The 19,780-nt window shown below is 47.7% G+C and overlaps 1 protein-coding gene across 3 annotated transcripts in view; it reads right to left on the minus strand.

The window, feature by feature from the left end:
• nfic (nuclear factor I/C) overlaps positions 1–14,848 on the minus strand; it is a 28,185-nt gene extending 13,337 nt beyond the window's left edge. The window contains exons 1-2 of one of the 3 annotated variants that reach the window (XM_062452922.1): positions 14,407–14,848; positions 4,800–5,331 (exon numbers count right to left, since the gene is read on the minus strand). In XM_062452922.1, coding sequence (XP_062308906.1) covers positions 4,800–5,331; positions 14,407–14,409 — 535 coding nt within the window. In that variant the 5' untranslated portion in view covers positions 14,410–14,848. Of the gene's footprint in view, positions 1–4,799; positions 5,332–12,379; positions 13,291–14,406 lie in introns of those variants that run through there. The other 2 variants (XM_062452921.1, XM_062452920.1) reach the window with 2 other exon arrangements.
• Between the last annotated feature and the right edge of the window lie 4,932 nt (positions 14,849–19,780).

Consider the following 19,780-nt stretch of genomic DNA (forward strand, 5'->3'; position numbering starts at 1 on the left):
GAGAGGGAGGAGGGAGGGAGGACACGGGGGCAGGATGAAAGGGGATACAGAACGACAGGCCGAGCATGTAGACCCGACAGACCGACACGAAGGGGAGAAAGTTATGAAACTGAGAATAACTGAAAGAAGGGTACATGGTCACTGCATAGCTACAGGACTGTTTTTAAGTACGCTACGAATCACATTTACATGAACATTACATTTCATTCGTTTGGCAGACACTTTTATCCAAAGCGACATGACAATAGCGTGTCTCATTGAGGGAATAGGTTCCCTGGGTGCTGCTAACCGACACGTTCACCTGAACTCCATCAGGGATATCTGCCCCAGAACAGTTCAACAGACTTGAGTCCCAGCCAGTTTGTGCGTGTGTGTGTGTGTGTGTGTGTGTGTGTGTGTGTGGGAGAGAAGAGTTTGAGAGAGAGTGTGTGTGTAGGTGTTTGAGAGACGGAGTGCGTGTGGGGGTGTTTCGAAAGAGAGATAGAGTGTGTGTATGTATGTTTGTGTGTGTGTGTGTGTGTGTGTGTGTGTGTGTGTGTGAGTGTGTGAGTTTGAGAGAGTTAGAGGGTGTGTGCATCTGCAGCTAGTTACCACCCAGAGTTGATGTCTGCTAGCTAACATTATGTGCGACCTAACTGGAAATGTGAGTAAAGAATTATAAAACTCCTCAAGCCACAATATAAAAACCAGATGTGGACACAGTGTTCTATTCAAGTTATTTTTGGATGGGTTTCATGGACACATTTATATATATTCCTTTTAAAACATTTTAAAACATTCTCCATTTCTACTGGACGGGAGGCGAGAGGAGAGGAGAAGAGGAGAGAAGGAGAGGAGGAGAGGAGCAAAAGGGAGGAGGAGAGGAGCAGGGCGGAGGCGGAGGAGAGGAGAGAGAGGTCACACACAGCACTATACGTCTATGATGACCTCTGACACCGGTGTTAGACGAGCCCCCATCCCACTTCGCCCCAGCCCCAACCTCAGCCCCAGTGACACTGACCAGCCTCAGCCTCGGCCCTGGCCCTGGCCCCAGACTCAAGGCGAAATAATCTGACTGCGTTAAGCCACGAGGAAGAGAGAGAGCACAGGAGCCAACAGAAAAGACTGGAGGAAATATGAAAGAGAAACCGCCGATACGCTTGTCCTAGGATGACCCGTCTTCGACACATTACAGGCTGCCCCGCTCCCCATCTCTCCCTCCCTTCTCTCCCTCCCTTCCTCCATCTCCCTCCCCCCCCACTTCCTCCTCTCTCCCTCCCTCTCCATCAAGTTATCCGTGGTCCTCGGCGACGATGCCGCAATGTGGTGAATGTTAACGTCGTCCTCGGGCCATCTAGGTTCCTCCTTAGAAAAGCTGGGACAGCGAAGCTAACAGCCAACACCCTCCCTCCCTGTCTCTCTCCCTTCCTCTCTCTCTCTCTCTCTCTCTCTCTCTCTCTCTCTCTCTCTCTCTCTCTCTCTCTCTCTCTCTCCCTCCCTGTCTCTCTCCCTTCCTCTCTCTCTCTCTCTCTCTCTCTCTCCCTTCCTCTCTCTCTCTCTCTCTCTCTCTCTCTCTCCCTTCCTCTCTCTCTCTTTCTTTCCCTCCCTCACTTGGCCTCTCTCTTCCCCCCTGCCTCCAGCTCTCTTTTCCTCCCTAGTCGTGCTTTCTGGCTATCCTCTCTCTCTGGTCCTCTCGTTTGTCATGTCACCTCCCAGCGTCATTCTAAATAAACTATTCAAACTATAAACTAATCAACTAGGGTCATCATCATCATTTTTGTAATCGTTTTTGAGCATGGCAGTTCAGCCTCCGTAATTGTGCGAATACGTTGCCAATAGATACGCTTGAATTAATAAGTGGCAAATGATTGAATAAATGAATTAAATGAATTGGATTAGGTAATAAGAAGCTCAGTGTGTCTATGCTAATAATACAAACCCAGATACTGCTCAGGCTTTGCAGATAATGCCCTTAGTTAAACCCTGGTTTAGTCTAGAATTGAACCCGAGGTTAGGATTAGACTAGTCCTGGCCTGAACCTTGGGTAAGTCCATAAATTAACTCTGGTTTAGGGTTAGTCCAAATCTTTTAGGATTAGGATTAGATCAGGACCCTGGGGGAAACCGAGTCCAAATCCGACCCAAGGTCCATTTACAGTATCAGAGTCAGAATGTACTCTCTCCTGGCCGTGTGGAACTAGGTCCTCGGTTCCCATGATGCACTGCAGCTCAGAGGGAACCGAGAGGCTAAGAATAGTCTGGAAGCCTTGAACAATAGGACCAGCACACTCAGCCACCAGGAAACCCAATACAGACACAGATCCACCACTACCTTACGCCCCACTGGTTCTGAGAGAGAGACACAGAAGAGGAGGAGGGGGAGAGAGAGAGGGAGAGAGAGAGAAGGGGAGAGAGAAAGAGGGAGAGAGAGATGGGGAAAGAGACAGAGAGAGAAAAGAGACTGTGTGTTGAGTGCGTTATTTAAACTATGCCTCTCGAAAAACAGCTGGTGCCATCTTTCTCTCTCATCCCCCCACCACCCTATCTCTGAATAACTGTGTGTGGGTGGGTTTGTGTGTTTCTGTGCGTGTGTGTGTGTGTGTGGGTGTGTGTGTGTGAGAGAGAGAATGAAGCCATTCAGCAGCTGGAGGGAGTGTGGTGACAGCAGACAGCTGTCTGACACTGACAGCCAGATGTACCAACCTGTAGAGAGGCTTGATACACTCTACACTGACCTACAATATCCTCCATATTTACTTGACTCTATATATTATACACCACACTCCTGTGTCTACTCAATATACTCTACACTATACCTACCTATCTACCAGACCTGCAGTCTGTACAGACCTACCACAGCCTTACAGACCTACCGCGCAGCCTTACAGACCTACCACAGCCATACAGACCTACCACAGCATACAGACCTACCACAGCCATATAGACCTACCACAGCCTTACAGACCTACCGTGCAGCCTTACAGACCTACCACAGCCATACAGACCTACCACAGCTATACAGACCTACCACAGCCATATAGACCTACCACAGCCTTACAGACCTACCACAGCCGTACAGACCTACCACAGCCTTACAGACCTACCGCAGCCATACAGACCTACCGCAGCCGTACAGACCTACCACAGCCATACAGACCTACCACAGCTATACAGACCTACCACAGCCTTACAGACCTACCACAGCCATACAGACCTACCACAGCCATACAGACCTACCACACAGCCATACAGACCTACCACACAGCCATACAGACCTACCACACAGCCATACAGACCTACCACACAGCCACATCCACCAGACACATACAAGCCCTCTCCTCCTGTGATATCAAACCACAGAGAATGGTTGTAGAGTGTAACTCTAGCTGTTTGTACTATCAAAGCATTTCAAGACCATCTGAGCACAACACTGCCCCCACCGGAGGGCCAGCGGTACTGGCCAGCGGTACTGCCGAACTTGACCTGAGATGACCCCACCTCCCCACTCCTCCCCCCTCCTCCCCCCCGCCTCCCCCCCCCCCCCCCCCCAGGAGTTTCCACTGCGAGAGCAGGCAGGCACATTCCTTTGAGGCTGTGTTGACTGAGCTTGTGAGTGCGTGTGTGTGTGTGTGCATACGTGCATGTGTGTGCACGTATTGTGTGTGTGCATACATGTTGGTGTGTGTGTGTGTTTATGAATCCACCTCTGCAGCAACGATTCGACTGTAAGTGTACTGCTCGGAGACCTGAACCAGACATCTAACACACACAATACCTTTCGATAAGATAACATGGTATCAATCATGGAAGTTGTCCTTCCCCTCTCGCCCTCCCTGTCTGACAGTAACCCAGACAACGAAGTGAGCCTCAGTATAACTGTCATCACTTCCAAGACACGAGCCTGTGTTTAGTCAATCGCATACAAAACATTCGTTTCACGCTACTGAGACCTGCTAGGGGAAACTAGAGGTTAAAAAAGAAGTTAAAAAAGACTTTGTGTATATATCCTTCACACTGGTTACAACCCTGTTTAAGGCTATGTGTCTATGCTGGTTCGAACACAAAGTCTGATGGTATTCCTCAACAAGACCAGGCAACAAGCTGGGACACCAGCCAACTGCTCAACATGTGCTATCAACGATTATTTGTCAGAAATGATAGACATGAAAGTATCCTGTCAGGGAGACAGACACAGAGCCAGAGCAGAGAGATCTCGCTAGACTAGGACGTTAACAACAAATGAAAGGGGGCTCTGTACCTTTAAGAACTAAAGCTGACTCGTTGCATTCCCCCTCCCTCCTACCCTCCCTCCCTTCCTTCCTCCCTCCATCTTTCCCTGTCTCTAACCTCTGTCCTCCCTCCTCATTCTGAGTGTGTCTGATGGGGAGCGAATTAGAGAGAGGGAAGGAGAGACAGAGAGAGAGAGAGAGAGAGAGTGAGAGAGAGAGAGAGTGAGAGAGAGCGAGAGAGAGAGAGAGCGAGAGAGCGAGAGAGAGAGAGAGAGATAGTGAATGAGAGGGAGAGAGAAAGTGCCACCTTCTTATCAGAGAGGTGAGGTGACCTAGACGCCACCCTAACCCCAAAAGCCCTGGGTGTGAGGAGGGAGGGAGGGAGGGGGGATCAAGGAGGGGAGGAGGGGAGGAAAAGGGGGGGAGGTTGGATGGAGGGACAGTCTCTCTACCCGTCTGTTTGACCAACCCGCCCCCCCCATCCCCTGGCCCTAGTCCCTACTCTCCCCTTTTCAGCTGAGTCAGTCCATGTACCGAGTGTGTGTGTGTGTATTTGTGTGAAGCCTCTGTGTGTGTGCGTGCAAGCCCTCACCTCTCTCCTGCACAAAGTACGCCAGGTACAGGTCCAGCTCTTTGACCGACACGCTGATGTGGTGCGGCTGGACGCAGAGGATGGGGCTGGAGCAATGACCGCCCTTGATCAGCCGCTCGCCGTCCGTGCTCTCCAGCGGGATCCCCTTGAACAGGATGACCATCACCAGGTCCAGCCGCCACACCTTGTCGGCCTGGCGGAGGCAGTCGATACGCCTCATCTTGCCCTTCTGGTCGGGGTTGGACAGCACGCAGCAGGGCGGCTTCTTCCCCGTGATGGCGAGCACAAAGTCCTCGCGGAACTCGGGCCGGATGTCCTTGCGGAGCTTGGCGAGGAGACGCGACGCCCACTTCTGCTTGACCTCGGGCTTCTCGCCCAGGAGCTCGTCCTTGACGGCGCGCTCCTCCTCCTTGGTCATGCGCTTCTCGTGCTTCTTGAAGTACTTGCGCTTGCGCGCCTGCAGGTTGAACCAGGTGTAGGCGAAGGCGCGGACGTGAGGCAGCAGGGCCTCGATGAAGGGGTGGAATTCATCCTGGGGGGGGGGGGAGGGAGGGAGGGAGGGGGAGAGGGAGGAAGAGGAGGGAGGAGGGAGGGGGAGAGGGAGGAAGAGGAGGATGAGAAGGAGGATGAGAAGGAGGTTGAGAGGAGAAGAGAGGGATTAGGAGAAAGAGGGGGAGGTGGAGGTGGAGGGGGGAAACTTTTAGTCAATGGTTAAGGCAGAAGAACAATATGTGGCAACTGAGAAACAGCATTATATTGTAACATTACACCGTGGCCAGACTAGTGAAGTGATAGTATCAGGGTGTGTGTATACAGCGTTCAGGACACAGTGACACCCAGCAGAGTTCCGCTGAATCTGCAACCCAGACTAAAACTCCTTCTGTCCTTAATCGAATCATTCTGTTATTACTCAGTCCAGCCACAAGATTTTTTTCTCCTTCATATATTTCTCCCCGTTGCTCGGAGACCATTTTTATTATGTTTTTAACAGAGGATGTCTTTCCAACTTGTTTTCTTTTTTTTTCGAGGACTGTGGTCGGTTGGGGGGGGTGTGGTCGCACACTGACGTGTGTCCCCACCCACACAGGGGACGACTGCAGTGTGATTCGCTACACCAGCTGTCAGTTGATTTGAATACCTGCAAACGGCCTATCAGATGAGCATAAAGGCACAATGCTGTAGTTTACCCACTGTCAGGAAAAGCAATTCGAATGGAGTTTAATAAAGAACTGACTTTGGGCGTGGAAAGTAGGTGTGTGCGTGTGTGTGTGTGGGGGGGGGGGGGGGAGGGTTCGGGGGGGAGGGGCTTGTATGTGTGTGTGTTTGTTTGTTAAGTGGGTCAAAGGTGAGATAATGGTGACTTGCATTGGTGAGGTATCCGGTCTATTCTGCTGAGTCAGATGGGGGGGGGGGGGGGGGCTGAATTCTGACAATAGAGGAGGAGCAGGGAAAGGAGGGAGAGACAGGAGGGAGAGAGCGGGGGAGGAGGAAGGGAGAGATTAGGGGTAAAGAGGAGGGGAGGAGAAGGAAGGAGAGGGGAGGAAGAGGAGGGGAGGGAGGGGAGAGCGCAGGGGGAGAGAGGAGAGAGAGAAAGAAAAAAAGAGGAAGGGGAGAGAGGAAGGAGAGAGGAAGGACAGAGGAAGGAGAGAGAGGAAGGGGAGAGGAGAGAGAGGAAGGAGAGAGAGGAAGGGGATGAGAGCAGGGGGAGAGAGGAAGGAGAGAGGAAGGAGAGAGGAGGGGGAGAGAGGAGGGGGAGAGAGGAGAGGAGAGAGAGGAAGGAGAGAGAGGAAGGGGAGAGAGCAGGGGGAGAGAGGAAGGAGAGAGGAGGGGGAGAGAGGAGAGGAGGCCCTGCAGGAGTAGAGTTGGGTACACAGTAGAGGCTACAGTAATTCAGAAGTGCTGGTTGAAGACTGATGCAGTGACACACTAAGGTTATTCCCATGTTGATAGTGTGGACCTTCTGGATTGACCACGGTGCCCGATATCCTATCCTAATCCCTCCCAATCTAGCAGAAACAGGCAGACATACAGCTGGCTGCAGATTACGCCGTGGAGCCAGATTAGACAATGCAAAGCTTTTTAAAAGAAGGAGATCATTCTCAGAATTGACAGTCTACATCCAAAATCATTCCGTACACTGAAGGACAAAATTGCAGAATTGCGGAGTTGAACCGAGAGAACAAAAAGCTATTTCAACATTATTATTACATGACACAGAAGTATCCCTTATAGTATAAACGATAGACAATCTTTCGCTAATTTTGCAAGGAAAAGGAACTCCAGTTAATCACTAGTTAGTTACAGGGCAGCCCACAGGGAGGCTGCACTCGTCGCGTCATTCATAATGGATATTCAGCATGCTGCTAAACAAGACTAAACTATGTGGTCCAGTAGACAACAGCTATTTAAAAGCTGCTTGTGTAATAAGCTAGAGAGAGAGAGAGAGAGAGAGAGAGAGAGAGAGAGAGAGAGAGAGAGAGAGAGAGAGAGAGAGAGAGAGAGAGAGAGAGAGAGAGAGAGAGAGAGAGAGAGAGAGAGAGGCTGGCTACGACGCAGGAGAGAGTGGATCCAGAACGGCACAGCAGGCGGACACTGCTGTCGTCCAAATCTGCCAAAACCAAACCCCCTAAATGTACGTCCACTGTAAACTGAGCTTTTGGTAGAGACCCCCCTCCCCCCACACACACACACACCCAAGACAACATCCTTTTAGTCTTTCCGATGACAACTGCTGGATTCACAGTGAAGAGCATCGTTTCCAACCATCTCTACCACAGCTCGGTCCTATGTGACTGGTCTTTAACATTTCAGGTGGCAACCATTACCTGCCCGGGTCAAGACGACCTAGTGTCCTCTCTCATCTGCGACAAAAACTCAAATTGTATCTGTACATCCCATAGATATTATCAGCAACTAAAGATAAGGCCTAAACTCTCAGGAAAGACTGTGGTGGACGAGATGAAAGCCAGGGTCAAGCAATATAGAAAGGAATCTCCTCCAAATAGTCGACTTACTCCTCCTTTTAAACCAAAAACCAGGAAGTTTTCTGTTTGAAGTTAGTTTAACCCTTGTCAAACCCATTTCACATTCAAAAAGCTACGAGGCAGGGCCTTGCTGTGCTCCGACCATATACCAGAGCAGAGTCTGGTACTCGACTGAAACCATAATAAACAGAGAAAAGCTCTTTGTGATTCTGCCAATTCTCCATTTTCTCTCCTGCCTCTCGTTCACGTGATTTTACAATGACATCATCACATCGTCAACAACGAGGAACAATTAAGAAGCAGGACTGATGGCCCCCAAAAGTTCTGTCAGCGTGATACAAAACATGACAGTTTGGTCTGCCTGGTACCGCACCACAGCCGACCACGCGTAGTGTCGTATTTCACATTCACAACCAGTCTTGAGTCTCCAATCTCAGAATATTCTTGCGATGCCCGACAAGGGGGAAACAGCCCTGCTTCTTTCTCCTTCTCCCTTTCTCTCCTCTCTGCCTCTTTCTCTCCTTACCCCCCCCTCCTCTCTCTCTCTCTCTCTCTCTCTCGCTCTCTCTTCCGCCTCCTTTCCTCTTCTTTGTGCTCTCTTTTCTGCACTGGCGACGTCTGACGAGCCCATTCGAAAAAGAGAGAGAGAGAGAGAAGTGAAGAAAGAAGGAGAAAGAGAGACCAGGAAATTACAGAGAGAGAGAGAGAGAGAGAGAGAGAGAGAGAGAGAGAGAGAGAGAGAGAGGAGACGGTGAACGAGGGAGAAAGTGCCAGATAAAGAGACCAGGAAGTGAGACAGGGGAAGACCCAGATCTAACGAAATCTAAGGTTTAAACCATTCAAACAGGATGACTAATTCATCCGTTATTGAAAGGAGTAAACGAGGGCCTTCTTAATTATTCAGTCAGAGCTGAATCTCCAGGACTGGTCGACTTGACACACGTCTCCCAGTTAGGACTGGTTAGAAAGCATCTGTCCCAATTTAAGGAAGCTGTCAATCACACGTTCCCAGATATTAAGGAGGCTAATGCACCAATCCCGTGTCCAACGGAACTTGACCCAGTATAGGATCCGAAGCCGGAGAGAGGCTTCAGAGAGAGGGATTACAATATCGTTTCGAGAAATAGAGAGGAGGGACACGGCTATTGCCTGGAGCAGCCGACAGAGAAGGATCAAAATATCCTCTGGCGCAGGGCAGAGGTGTGTGTGTGCTGCACGTGCGCGTGTCCGTCTGTGTGTGTGCGCGCGCGCGCGCGAGTGTGTCTGTGCCGACATCATCTCACAAGCCAGCTCCTGTCGGGGGGTTGGACAACAGTGCTATAAAAGCGGGCCTGCATTTCCATCCTCACTTTCACCCGGCAGAGCCATTGATTCATCGAAGTGAACTCTCTATGAAATGTACTCTCCACCGGCGACACCCCCGGTCGCCCCTTCCCCCTCCCCCTCCTGTTCTCGGCCACCAGCTCTCGGCTTGAGATCAACAGATGAAGAGTCTGTTCTACTTACAACTTCCTTTCATATAGGAGAATCAGACCATACACTCCGAGAGGCCTCGATCAAAACAACTTGATTAGCATGTCGACCAGGTCTGACTGGTGATTGGCGCACAGGGGAAGCACAGCTGCCCCTATCTGACTTGTGATTGGCGCACAGGGGAAGCACAGCTGCCCCTATCTAACTTTTGATTGGTGCACATGGAGCACGGCTGTCCCTATCGGACTGGTGATTGGTGCAGTGGGAGAGAATTTGGCTTCGGCCCACTCAAGATGTGAAGAGGAAAGTAGGGCAGGGTAATCAACCCAACAGAGTCACAAACAAACACACACAAGCACACACACACAAATACACACACACAGCGGAGAGAGGGTTCCATCGTGCCAGCAGGCGGCTCATCGAACACAACACGGCCTGCTCTGACCTATCAGAACCTCCAAACTCTGATCCTGCTCGGGTCCTACTGCACACACTCTCAGACCAGAGGTCAAGGGTCAGAAGTTGGATTCAGAGGTCAGGGTCGGGCCACCAGTGGAACAGGGGTTATTGTCACTCATTTCCACCCAAGGCATTTTGAGGGTCCGGTCCCCGGCCAGGAAAACGGGTTTCAGAGCGACACCAAACTCTGAGCTGGTCTAGAACCGTTCCGTTTACGTCAGGGGCTGGGAGGTGGTATTATCGAAGTCCTGTCACCCATTTGTGACCGCCAAAACCCAACTTCAGCGAAGAATTTACACTGCCACTGCCTTCTACTTTGGCTTTAGCAGTATCCTTGCACTGTAGTCCTACAGAGCGTCCTACAGTGCAATCCAAAACAAACTGGAGGGAGCTTCGAGAACAGAGGCCGTATTTCAACAAATCCAGGTTGAAACATTGAACAAATAACAACAAACGAAAGAAGTTGCTAGCGCTAGCGTTGCTGGGAAAGCGGAGACCTATCCAGATGTATCCAGAGATGCAATGACGTGGCTAAAACAGACAAAGCAAACCGTTTCGTAGAAGGTTTGCAAGTTGAAAAAAACGCAAACTAGCTCGAGCAACAGACTAGCAACAGCCCAGGACCAGAACTAGGTTGTCGTTGTTGGAATGAGGTCTGATAAGGCTTAGGAGCCGGAGAGCCAGAAGAGGAACTAAACTAGGACTTGGACAGCAGCTGTATGGGTGTGTGTGTTTGCTTGTGTGCATTCATGTGCGGAGTTCTGCCTGTTTACGCTTGCGTGTGAATGTGCAGCGTTGTGTGTGTTTGCCTGTGTGTGTTAATGTGCGTGAGTGTGTTTTGGCATGTGCGTGTCGATGTGGGTGTGATTGAGGGGTAGGGTGGGGCGGGTGGGCAGTCTGTGCTTAGTCCTGGGATCTCCCAGAGGGAAATAACGACAGTTCTGACAGAATAAATCAATAAGGAATGGAGGCAGCACGTCACTGCTGGCCCAGAAGGGACCCAACATACCTAACCCAATACTATGACTGGCCGAGCAAATCTAACCCAGCACTCTGATTGGAGGAGCAGTGAACTCAAAACTCTGATTGGAGGAGCAGATAACTTCACACTGGTCAGAGGATGATGCTACATGGTAAGTGTTCCGAGTGTGTATACATCACATCCTGTTAAAAAAAAAAACACAAAGACATTCTAAAAGTATTTGCTATTCACTTCTTATCCTTATGACTCATGTCTCTTCCCTCCGGAGAAAAATAGAAATAACGATCAGAACATGGCAGAACTTTGATGATATTTTCAAAAGGATTGCAGGGTAACCGCTTCTGCGAGGCAGTCGTACCGCGTTCCACTGAAAAGTGTCAGCCCCGATGAAGACAAAGACCTATGGATGTTACAGAGCAACCCAGCCTCTCCTATAGAGGGATCGCTTTCTTGCAAAATGTTGCTGAACAAACATCCGAGTGTGTTCACGTGTACATCCATCAGGCCTTAGATAGCTAGGATTGTACCTGGGATGGTCAAAATCGTACATACATATATACATATATACATATGTATATATATATATATATATATATGATAATATACATAATCTACATGAGCAAGTACAGGCTACATATTTACTTGAGATGGCACAGCCTACAGATGTACCTGAGCTTAGGGGACAGGTGTTATAGCGTTGCTTGTACGGAGAAAGGGAGAGTCCTCCCTTTCTTGGCCATGCTGGGGTTTGAACCGTAGTCCTCCGACTCACAAATGGGACGAGCACCTCTCATGAGCAGTTTTAACCCGCCAGTGTACAGTATTTCTACTGTGTGGTTTTAATCAATTCAACTGTTACACTAACATAGTGTACATATTCCGACCTGAGCTAAGATTGTCTACATATTTACCTAGGGTAAGTTAGTCTACAGTCTGATCTGAGATGGGGACCCAGGTCAGTCTTACTTCCTCTAAATCTTGCCCACGTGACGACCACCTCTACAAACAACTTTACCTACCGAAAAGCTAACAATTCAATGCTTTTATACTGAGGAGCAAGTTTAACCAATTCAACTTGGTTACAATGGCGGTCTACACATTTACCTGGGGTGAATTAGTCTACAGATTAACATGAAATTGCATAGTCTACAGATTTACCTAAAACTAAATATTATCCATAGTTTCCTGAGCTAAGATTGTCTACATCTATACCTGAAATACTAATATATATTATTACCTGGGAGTCTGCAAATTTACCTGCCTGGGAAATTCTAAAGATTTAACTGAGCCAAGATAGACAACATATTTAACTGACCCAGGACACAGTAGCATTTACCAGTCCTTGGATAGCCCATACATGTACATGTTACAGAAAAATTCCAACACAGACATTATTTAAACAATATACCTACTAAACAATACAACTACGCCTATATTGTGGGTAATGAGTAGGCCTATCTGCGTCCAGCTAAAGTGTTCTTTTTTATTCTGATTAACAGAAACTCGGCTCAGGTGAAGCTGAAATCTGGAGCCTCCGAAGGCGGGAGAGGTGCTCTCTCTCATCCCGCCCTTCTCTCAACTGAAATATAGTTTACAGTTCCGGCGCAGACACGTTCAATCAGCGCATACACACATCGCGTATATAAAACTCCAGGATAACCTTGGAGAAAGTAATAATTTACCTGGGAGAGACAGAGAGGCGAATACATCATAGCGAAAAGGAATGTGGGAAGTTTAATCCAGTGCCGAAGGATAGACAAGTTCGAGTTATTCTTTAACACTTCACTGGCATCACCAGAAACGTTCCAGCGCGTCGGTCGACTTGTGCCTGAACATCCGCTTGTCAACGTCCAGAAAATAATGACACGTACGAAGTTCAACACTTAAAATAGTGTAAAGTGATCTGAAGTTCAAATCAAAAGCCGAAACACCGTGGTGGAAACGCTCGGGCAATCTGCTCCATTTAGGAAATGTGTGTGTGAGTGTGTGTGTTGGGGGGGGGGGTCAAATAATGAAAAAATGTAAAGAGGGAGTTGAAATGACGTTATGGGAATAGCCCATCCCAGAGAATTTAAAGAAGAAGAATTGATTCATTGCGTCCATTTCGGTCCCAATCCTACCGTTGAAAAAGCGAGAGGTGGGATAGATGAACCGGGAGCGAACGCTTCCGCAACTGCTTTGGCAGGACGGCAGACAATGTATTCCTTGCAATGTATAGGCTACGCGGTCCCCTACCGTGGCAGAGCCTCTCCCCGCACCCCGGTTGGTGCTGTCCGCTCGGTCAGGCTGGCTTGCTGATAAACTGCTGGTGCAACAACTTCAGTCTGTTTTGTGTCATCCAGGTAACTCACAGTGTCAATAGAAATCCCTGCATCAGAACAACGGAAAACGGTCTGCGCAAAAGCTGTTAACCCCCGCATCGACTTATATCAACCCTTAACCGGTACGGTCCGATTCCAAAATATACAACAGCATAGGTATCATGGTGAAGGTCATTTTGACGAAATTGCGTTGAATAAGAGGAGTTGTCTCATTCAGTGGTAGGGTCTTTTGGGGTCAGCCTGCTACAGTAAGCGTCAAATAAAGTTTCGGTTATAGAGGTTCTCCATAACACTAAGATTTTCCAATGTCTCACTTTGGGACAGAAGAGTGTTACCTACAGACTTGGCTACGCACAGCTGCAGATGAGAATATAGGCTAATGATAGCCTCTCTCTCTCTCTTAGACATAAGACAACATTACACAGGCAAGTTCCATGAACAAATGAAAGCCAGTCAGTTTGCATTAACTCTGCTCCTATTTTCATAATGTCTGTAGGCCATTTCTGTATCATCAATAGCCCACTCCACCATATACGGGCATTATAGCCAGCAATGCTATGCTAAGGAAAATGTTGTGGTGATTAGTCAGGGATACATTTAAGTAATTATCTTTGTGACCTAACACGTTACCTGGAAGTTCGTTTAATACGTGTTTATATGCTAGTTTATTTAGAAATAGCCAACTGTATTTGTAAGACAAAATATGATCCCAAGGATCATGACCATAATAAAAGTGGAACGGCTATAGTTGACAATATTAGGCCCTCCTAATGTTTAATTGGGAGACCGCTGTCAGTTAACAGAGAATACTGCTTTCCTTCTGACGTAACCTAACAGCATATTTACAGTGGAAAGCACTCTCAACCCACTTCACTGCGAATAGTCAAGTGTGTGCCGTAACGGCTCGCTGAATATGCCTGTGCCCGGGATGGGAGCGCCTCTGTCGGGCTGAGGTTCAAATTCAAGCCGGCGCGCCTGCTGCGGCCATTTTCTGCTGAGTTAACTCTAAACCGAGCACCGTGTCTGTTGGCTCTGAACTTCAACTTGGCCTTCGACGTCCCGTCACAAATAGACTACTTCTGATCTGCGTCGGCCTGCTGAACCCAGCTCAAAACTAAAAACTTTCACTGCCGGAGAAGCGCCGAAACAATCATTAAACCAACACTACGCGCAGTGGCAAACATGCATTTCAACATAGAACCTTGCTTGACGACAACAAGAAGTGAGACTTAAATCGAAAACAAGGAAAAGAGCTGAGATCGAAATGCTACTGCGCGATGCTCTGCCTATATGCATTCAATTTGACGAAGTGTATAACATTCTGGCATTCTGTCTGTTTCAGCATCGGATTATAGTATGTAACGATGAAATTGACAATGTTAACGTACCATTTCGAAGCGTTTCTGCCAACCCCCCCAAGAGGAAGTTATATTTTATGCAGTTCAACGCTGGGCCATCTCGTGTTTATATTATACTTCCATATCCATATCTCAGCGTAGCCCGGGTAATCCGAGGTCCTCTAAACGCAGAATACGGAGTGCGGAGATCCTAAAAACGTCCCACGCCGAGTCTGCTGAGCAGAATCGCCGCTGCAAGGTACAGCGGGATAGAACAGAGATCTAGCTGTAATGACAAAGCCAGGACACATTTGTACACCGATTTATGGTGTTGTGTCGTGGCGAGGTTGTATTTCTTTAAATTGTTATCGACTGGTCGTTCCTCATTTTTGCTTTGCAGCATTGTAAACGAGACGTGCTTGGTAGTAGTACACGCACCAGTGCTGTAGGCTACATGAATGTACTAGATTGCTCCAACCATTCCCCTATAATCTGAACTAACAGAAAGGCTACAGGAGGTGCGTGTGTGTCTGTGCGGGCGATGGCATATGCCAAACATTATAGCACGGCAAAAAAGCAACTGTCCTGTATGTAAATATGCTCACCATCATTTGGAAACAGGGGCCATTGAGACCATGGTCTCTGTTCCATTTGGATTCAGAGAGAGGGGGAAAAAAAACCCTGTTCAAATATGAAACTTACACACAATTAGTTCACAGCACATTCAACATTACCTACACTACAGTAACTCCTGGCCTAACCCTAACCCAACTCTGGGGCTATACCCCAAAAAACAGGGGTCCTGCCTCAAGTATTACATAATAACTACTTCATAAGATAGCTATTATTAGCCAGCCAACAATTCTGTCAATAAAAACCCCCCAAAAATTAATGTAAAATACTGATAATCTATATATTTTTTTACTGTCCCTATTCATAAAATAGTGTTGTCCAGTTATGAGACATCCTTGTCTCATAACTTGTGTCAAAACATAGTTTTGTATGAAATGTTATTCCTCAGATGTCTGTAAGAAGTGAACTGGAGGTCAATTTAGAATTCAACTTTAGCACTGTCAAACGCTCACTTGCTCAACCCAACTTCTATGCATGTATCACTTTTACAAATTTTCCAACTTGTAGAGTCTTGGCAAGAGATCCGCCAGGCTCTCTCCTCTTTCACAACGCGCCAGAGGAGAGTGGAAAAGGGACATACGCAAAAAAGAAAAGTCTGGAAATTTTCTCCAAATTAGACCAATACTTTCCAAGACGCACAGAGCCAAAATCACTCCCCCAGTCCTGTGTAAAAAGCCTGTTTTTACTGCCTTAACTCTGTGTGCTTATACTGAAAGAAAACAGCCTGGTATTGCCCTGTTTTCTACTACTTGTGGTTCATTCCTGCACTCGATAAGAGATCCAAATCATCTTTCTAACACAACGGGTTTTAGAGAACTTTTATTTCCTGTGATATATGCGTGTGCTATATCATGCGTGTGTAATATGTTTGTATTATATGTGTGTGGGTCATGTGTGTGCTATGTGTTTGAGTCATGTCTGTGCTATGTGTGTGTGTGTGCTATGTGTGTGGGTTATGTGTGTGCTATGTGTTTGAGTCGTGTGTGCTATGTGTTTGAGTTATGTGTGTGTGGGTTGTGTGTGTGTGGGTTGTGTGTGTGCTATGTGTGTTTAACGTGTCCTATACTGTATGTGTGATTTGTGTCCAGACCGGTGTATGTATTTTCTACTTTTACATCACTTTGAATAAAAGCGTCTGCTAAGTGACGAAAAAGGTATGAAGAAAAGTGTCAAATGTGTTGAGATGAGCAATGCACCAATCAAGGTGTCTCAAAAAATGACACTCTAGTTTAAGACAGGTTAGTGCTGGTCTTCCTATTCCCAGCATGGCAGGGGTTCCTGTACTGGAAAATAGGCATTGACTTTTTTTCCTCAATACCCCTTTATGGCTCTTAAAAGAGCACAAATCTGCTTTAAGCAAACAACTAGTATTTACATTCTCAATGAGACACCACCGCACACCGATGCAATGTATCATTCGTTATCTGTTGTTCTTTGCTGTTAATTAAGGTTTATATGTTTAGGTTAGTTCGCTTGTGTTTGGTTTCATGAGTTTCATGTGTGTATTTATTTGTTTTAGTGCCAGACGACCAACGCTGAGGCCACCTGGCATCGTTTTTAGGAAAGTGATGGTTGGCGCCACCTACTGGTGGCAGCAAGCTACGACCACATCATCGGTAAACAAACGAGTTGACGTGGAGCCACTTCCTGGCATCGTTCAATTAAACAGTTAACTCCCGTCTCAGACACAAGTTTCTCAAAGAGTGTTTTAAAAAAAGTGCGAAGGTTATGGGTAACACGTGAGCGCGAGTCCAGCCTTGGTGTTCGTAACAAAAGGACAGTCTTGGTGCAGAATGAGAGCCTACGTGCTTAGTCAGCCTCTTTGAATCTTCCCGTCTTAGTCTATGGAGCATAGGGCGCCATTTATCATGGTCCAGCCCCGCAGGGGGAAACTAGAGTAGTTAGAATATGATTAGTTTGCAGTAATCCAGCAGTGATTATACAGTAATAAGCTGATGCATGGATGAAACAAATTTAGGTCCTGAAGGGAAACTGATACTGACACGTTAGCAGAATATAACCTTTTGGAGTTGAACTCGGAATTCAACCTGACTTCAACATGTTCTTACTCTATAAACGTCCAGTTAGCCGCCATTCAGACCGTAAGACTAGCCGCTGGCCAAGGAAATCATGACAATCCCTCTAACAACATACAAGCTGACGTATCACGTAAATCAATTGTGGTTTTAGTGGCATGAAGTTGGAGTTGAGCCAGCATAATGAGTGAGTGATATTTCAGTTTTACAGTAAGGTCTTAGACACCAAGTGCAGAGGAAGAAAGTGAGCACCAGATAGGCTAATGATAGCCTCTCTCTCTCATATCCTATTAGTAATCTTCTCTTCTCCTGACTCGTTGGATACACTTGAAATCAAATACAAGTTTATTTCTCAAATGCATAGCATAGGCCTACAGATGAATACTTAGCAATTGGATGGTAGCTTTTGCAGCTCCTTCAACAGTGCAATAACATTTATAAAGATCTGCTTTAGATCAACTAGAGAGTAGTCGAGGAAACGATTTTAACTGTAAAAGAATACTGACTTGCACAAACGTGTATTAAAGCTCCATGCTCCCTTCTAGTGGCCATAAAGAAGAACTGCAATCTTCCACAAAAACGCGTCTATGCATGGGTGAAGAAAAGAAAGTTTCTGATGACAAACCCAGGTGAAATCGCTTAAGAAAGCTGGATGATAGCATATGTTGGCCAGACCTCTCTTATATAATCACATCCCAAGCTTTGAAGATGGATTAGTTGTTCTGTGAAGATTTGGCCATCTTGGCTACAAACATTTCCCCAAATGATGGACACAAATTAAATCTTAATCCCTCTAAATGCACACTTTCCTTAGTAGAGAATTACACTAACTCCAAATTCTGTCTAATCTGTTGGGAATCTATAGGGGAAAACACGCTGCAGTGAATTCAAGTCTTTTCAACATTTCAACATTATCTTTAACACACAGAGACTAAGGTCAGGGCCGGGGCTAGATTGAGGGCTTGGTGTCAGGTTCAGAGTCTGATCAGGTCTCAGTAGCACATTTCTCTTCTTTACATCTGAGATACACTCGAGCAGGTGGAGGTAGTTGTATAACACTACAGAGGGCTGTATACTCTGAACAGTCAACCTTGAGACAAGACAGACAAGCAAAGCAAACAGCAGGGAGTGGCCCTAGAAGAAGGGAATCACCGGTGTGCCAGCAGGCTGTGTCAATGCTGGCAGCAGTGTTGGTGGCAGTGAGGGCAGGGGTGAGAGCAGGACTAAGAGCAGGAGTGAGAGGGCAGGAGTGAGGGCATCAGTGAGGGCAGGAGTGAGGGCAGGAGTAAGAGCAGGAGTGAGGGCATCAGTGAAGGAATCAGTGAGGGCATCAGTGAGGGCAGGAGTGAGGGCATCAGTGAGGGCAGGAGTGAAGGCATCAGTGAGGGCATCAGTGAGGGCATCAGTGAGGGCAGGAGTGAGGGCATCAGTGAGGGCAGGAGTGAGGGCATCAGTGAGGGCAGGAGTGAGGGCAGGAGTAAGAGCAGGAGTGAGGGCATCAGTGAAGGCATCAGTGAGGGCATCAGTGAGGGCAGGAGTGAGGGCATCAGTGAGGGCATCAGTGAGGGCAGGAGTGAGGGCATCAGTGAGGGCATCAGTGAGGGCATCAGTGAGGGCATCAGTGAGGGCATCAGTGAGGGCAGGAGTGAGGGCATCAGTGAGGGCAGGAGTGAGGGCATCAGTGAGGGCAGGAGTGAGGGCATCAGTGAGGGCATGAGCAAGAGCAGGAGTGAGGGCAGGAGTGAGGGCATCAGTGAGGGCAGGAGTGAGGGCATCAGTGAGGGCAGGAGTGAGGGCATCAGTGAGGGCATGAGCAAGAGCAGGAGTGAGGGCAGGACTGGGGATGTAAGACAAGAGTGAAGGCAGGGGAAGACACTCAGAGAAGCGGAAGGTAAGGTTTGTGTCAGCATCGCGTGCTTCTCCTCGATCCAGTAGTACAGATGGTGTTGGGATTAGGCTGGCACGTTCTGACTGAAACCACAAAATGCTTCCTTCTTTAAAGGGAGATTATCTGTGTAAGAGGTTGGTCTTTCTGTGATTCCTCCCCTCTTGAATGTTCATTAATGATGGGTCAGGAGTGTCTCCTTTCATCCGCATTTGTGGATTTATGGGCATGTGTGTGTGTGTGTGTGTGTGTGCGTGTGTGCTCAACACAGCTGGTGTGAGTGTGACAGTATTAACTTCAACCGTTTGCCCTCTAGCCAACTCTAATCCTGCTGGACCACTTGGCTGCATTCTGAGGAAATGTTCCTGTGATGAAGGATTTGATGCTGCGAGCGTGGGGTGGGTCAGATCGGCCTCAATCTCATCTGAGATTCGGTTTGCAACAGAAATTCAGTGATGAGGATGGAATGTAAGTTCTCTCTCACTCTTAAGAAAACACCCTTCTCATATCAAAACATCGTCAAACCGACAAATCGTTATTTGTCCAACGGGTTCTTTGTGCCCCGTTGGACAAATAGTTGCCCCCCCCCCCAACACCACCCTCACTCGACCACCCCCAGCCTTAGCACACTAATGACAGGGTGTCTGAGTTGGTCTGGACGTGTGTATGCTTTTGCACATCAACAATAATCTTCTCATCACCTGGAAACAATTATACCTAGCAACGGGCTTGCAATACCTGCTTTGAGACTAGTAATGCCTTCTTACAGCTATACCGAGATACAGCATACTCTGGTTATTGTCGAGCCTGGTTATGGTTTAGCCTGGTTATGGCCTAGTCTGTTTGTAGCTTAGTCTGGTTACTGTCTGAC

Source organism: Osmerus eperlanus, chromosome 26 (assembly GCF_963692335.1).
Source record: "Osmerus eperlanus chromosome 26, fOsmEpe2.1, whole genome shotgun sequence".
Taxonomy (NCBI): domain Eukaryota; kingdom Metazoa; phylum Chordata; class Actinopteri; order Osmeriformes; family Osmeridae; genus Osmerus; species Osmerus eperlanus.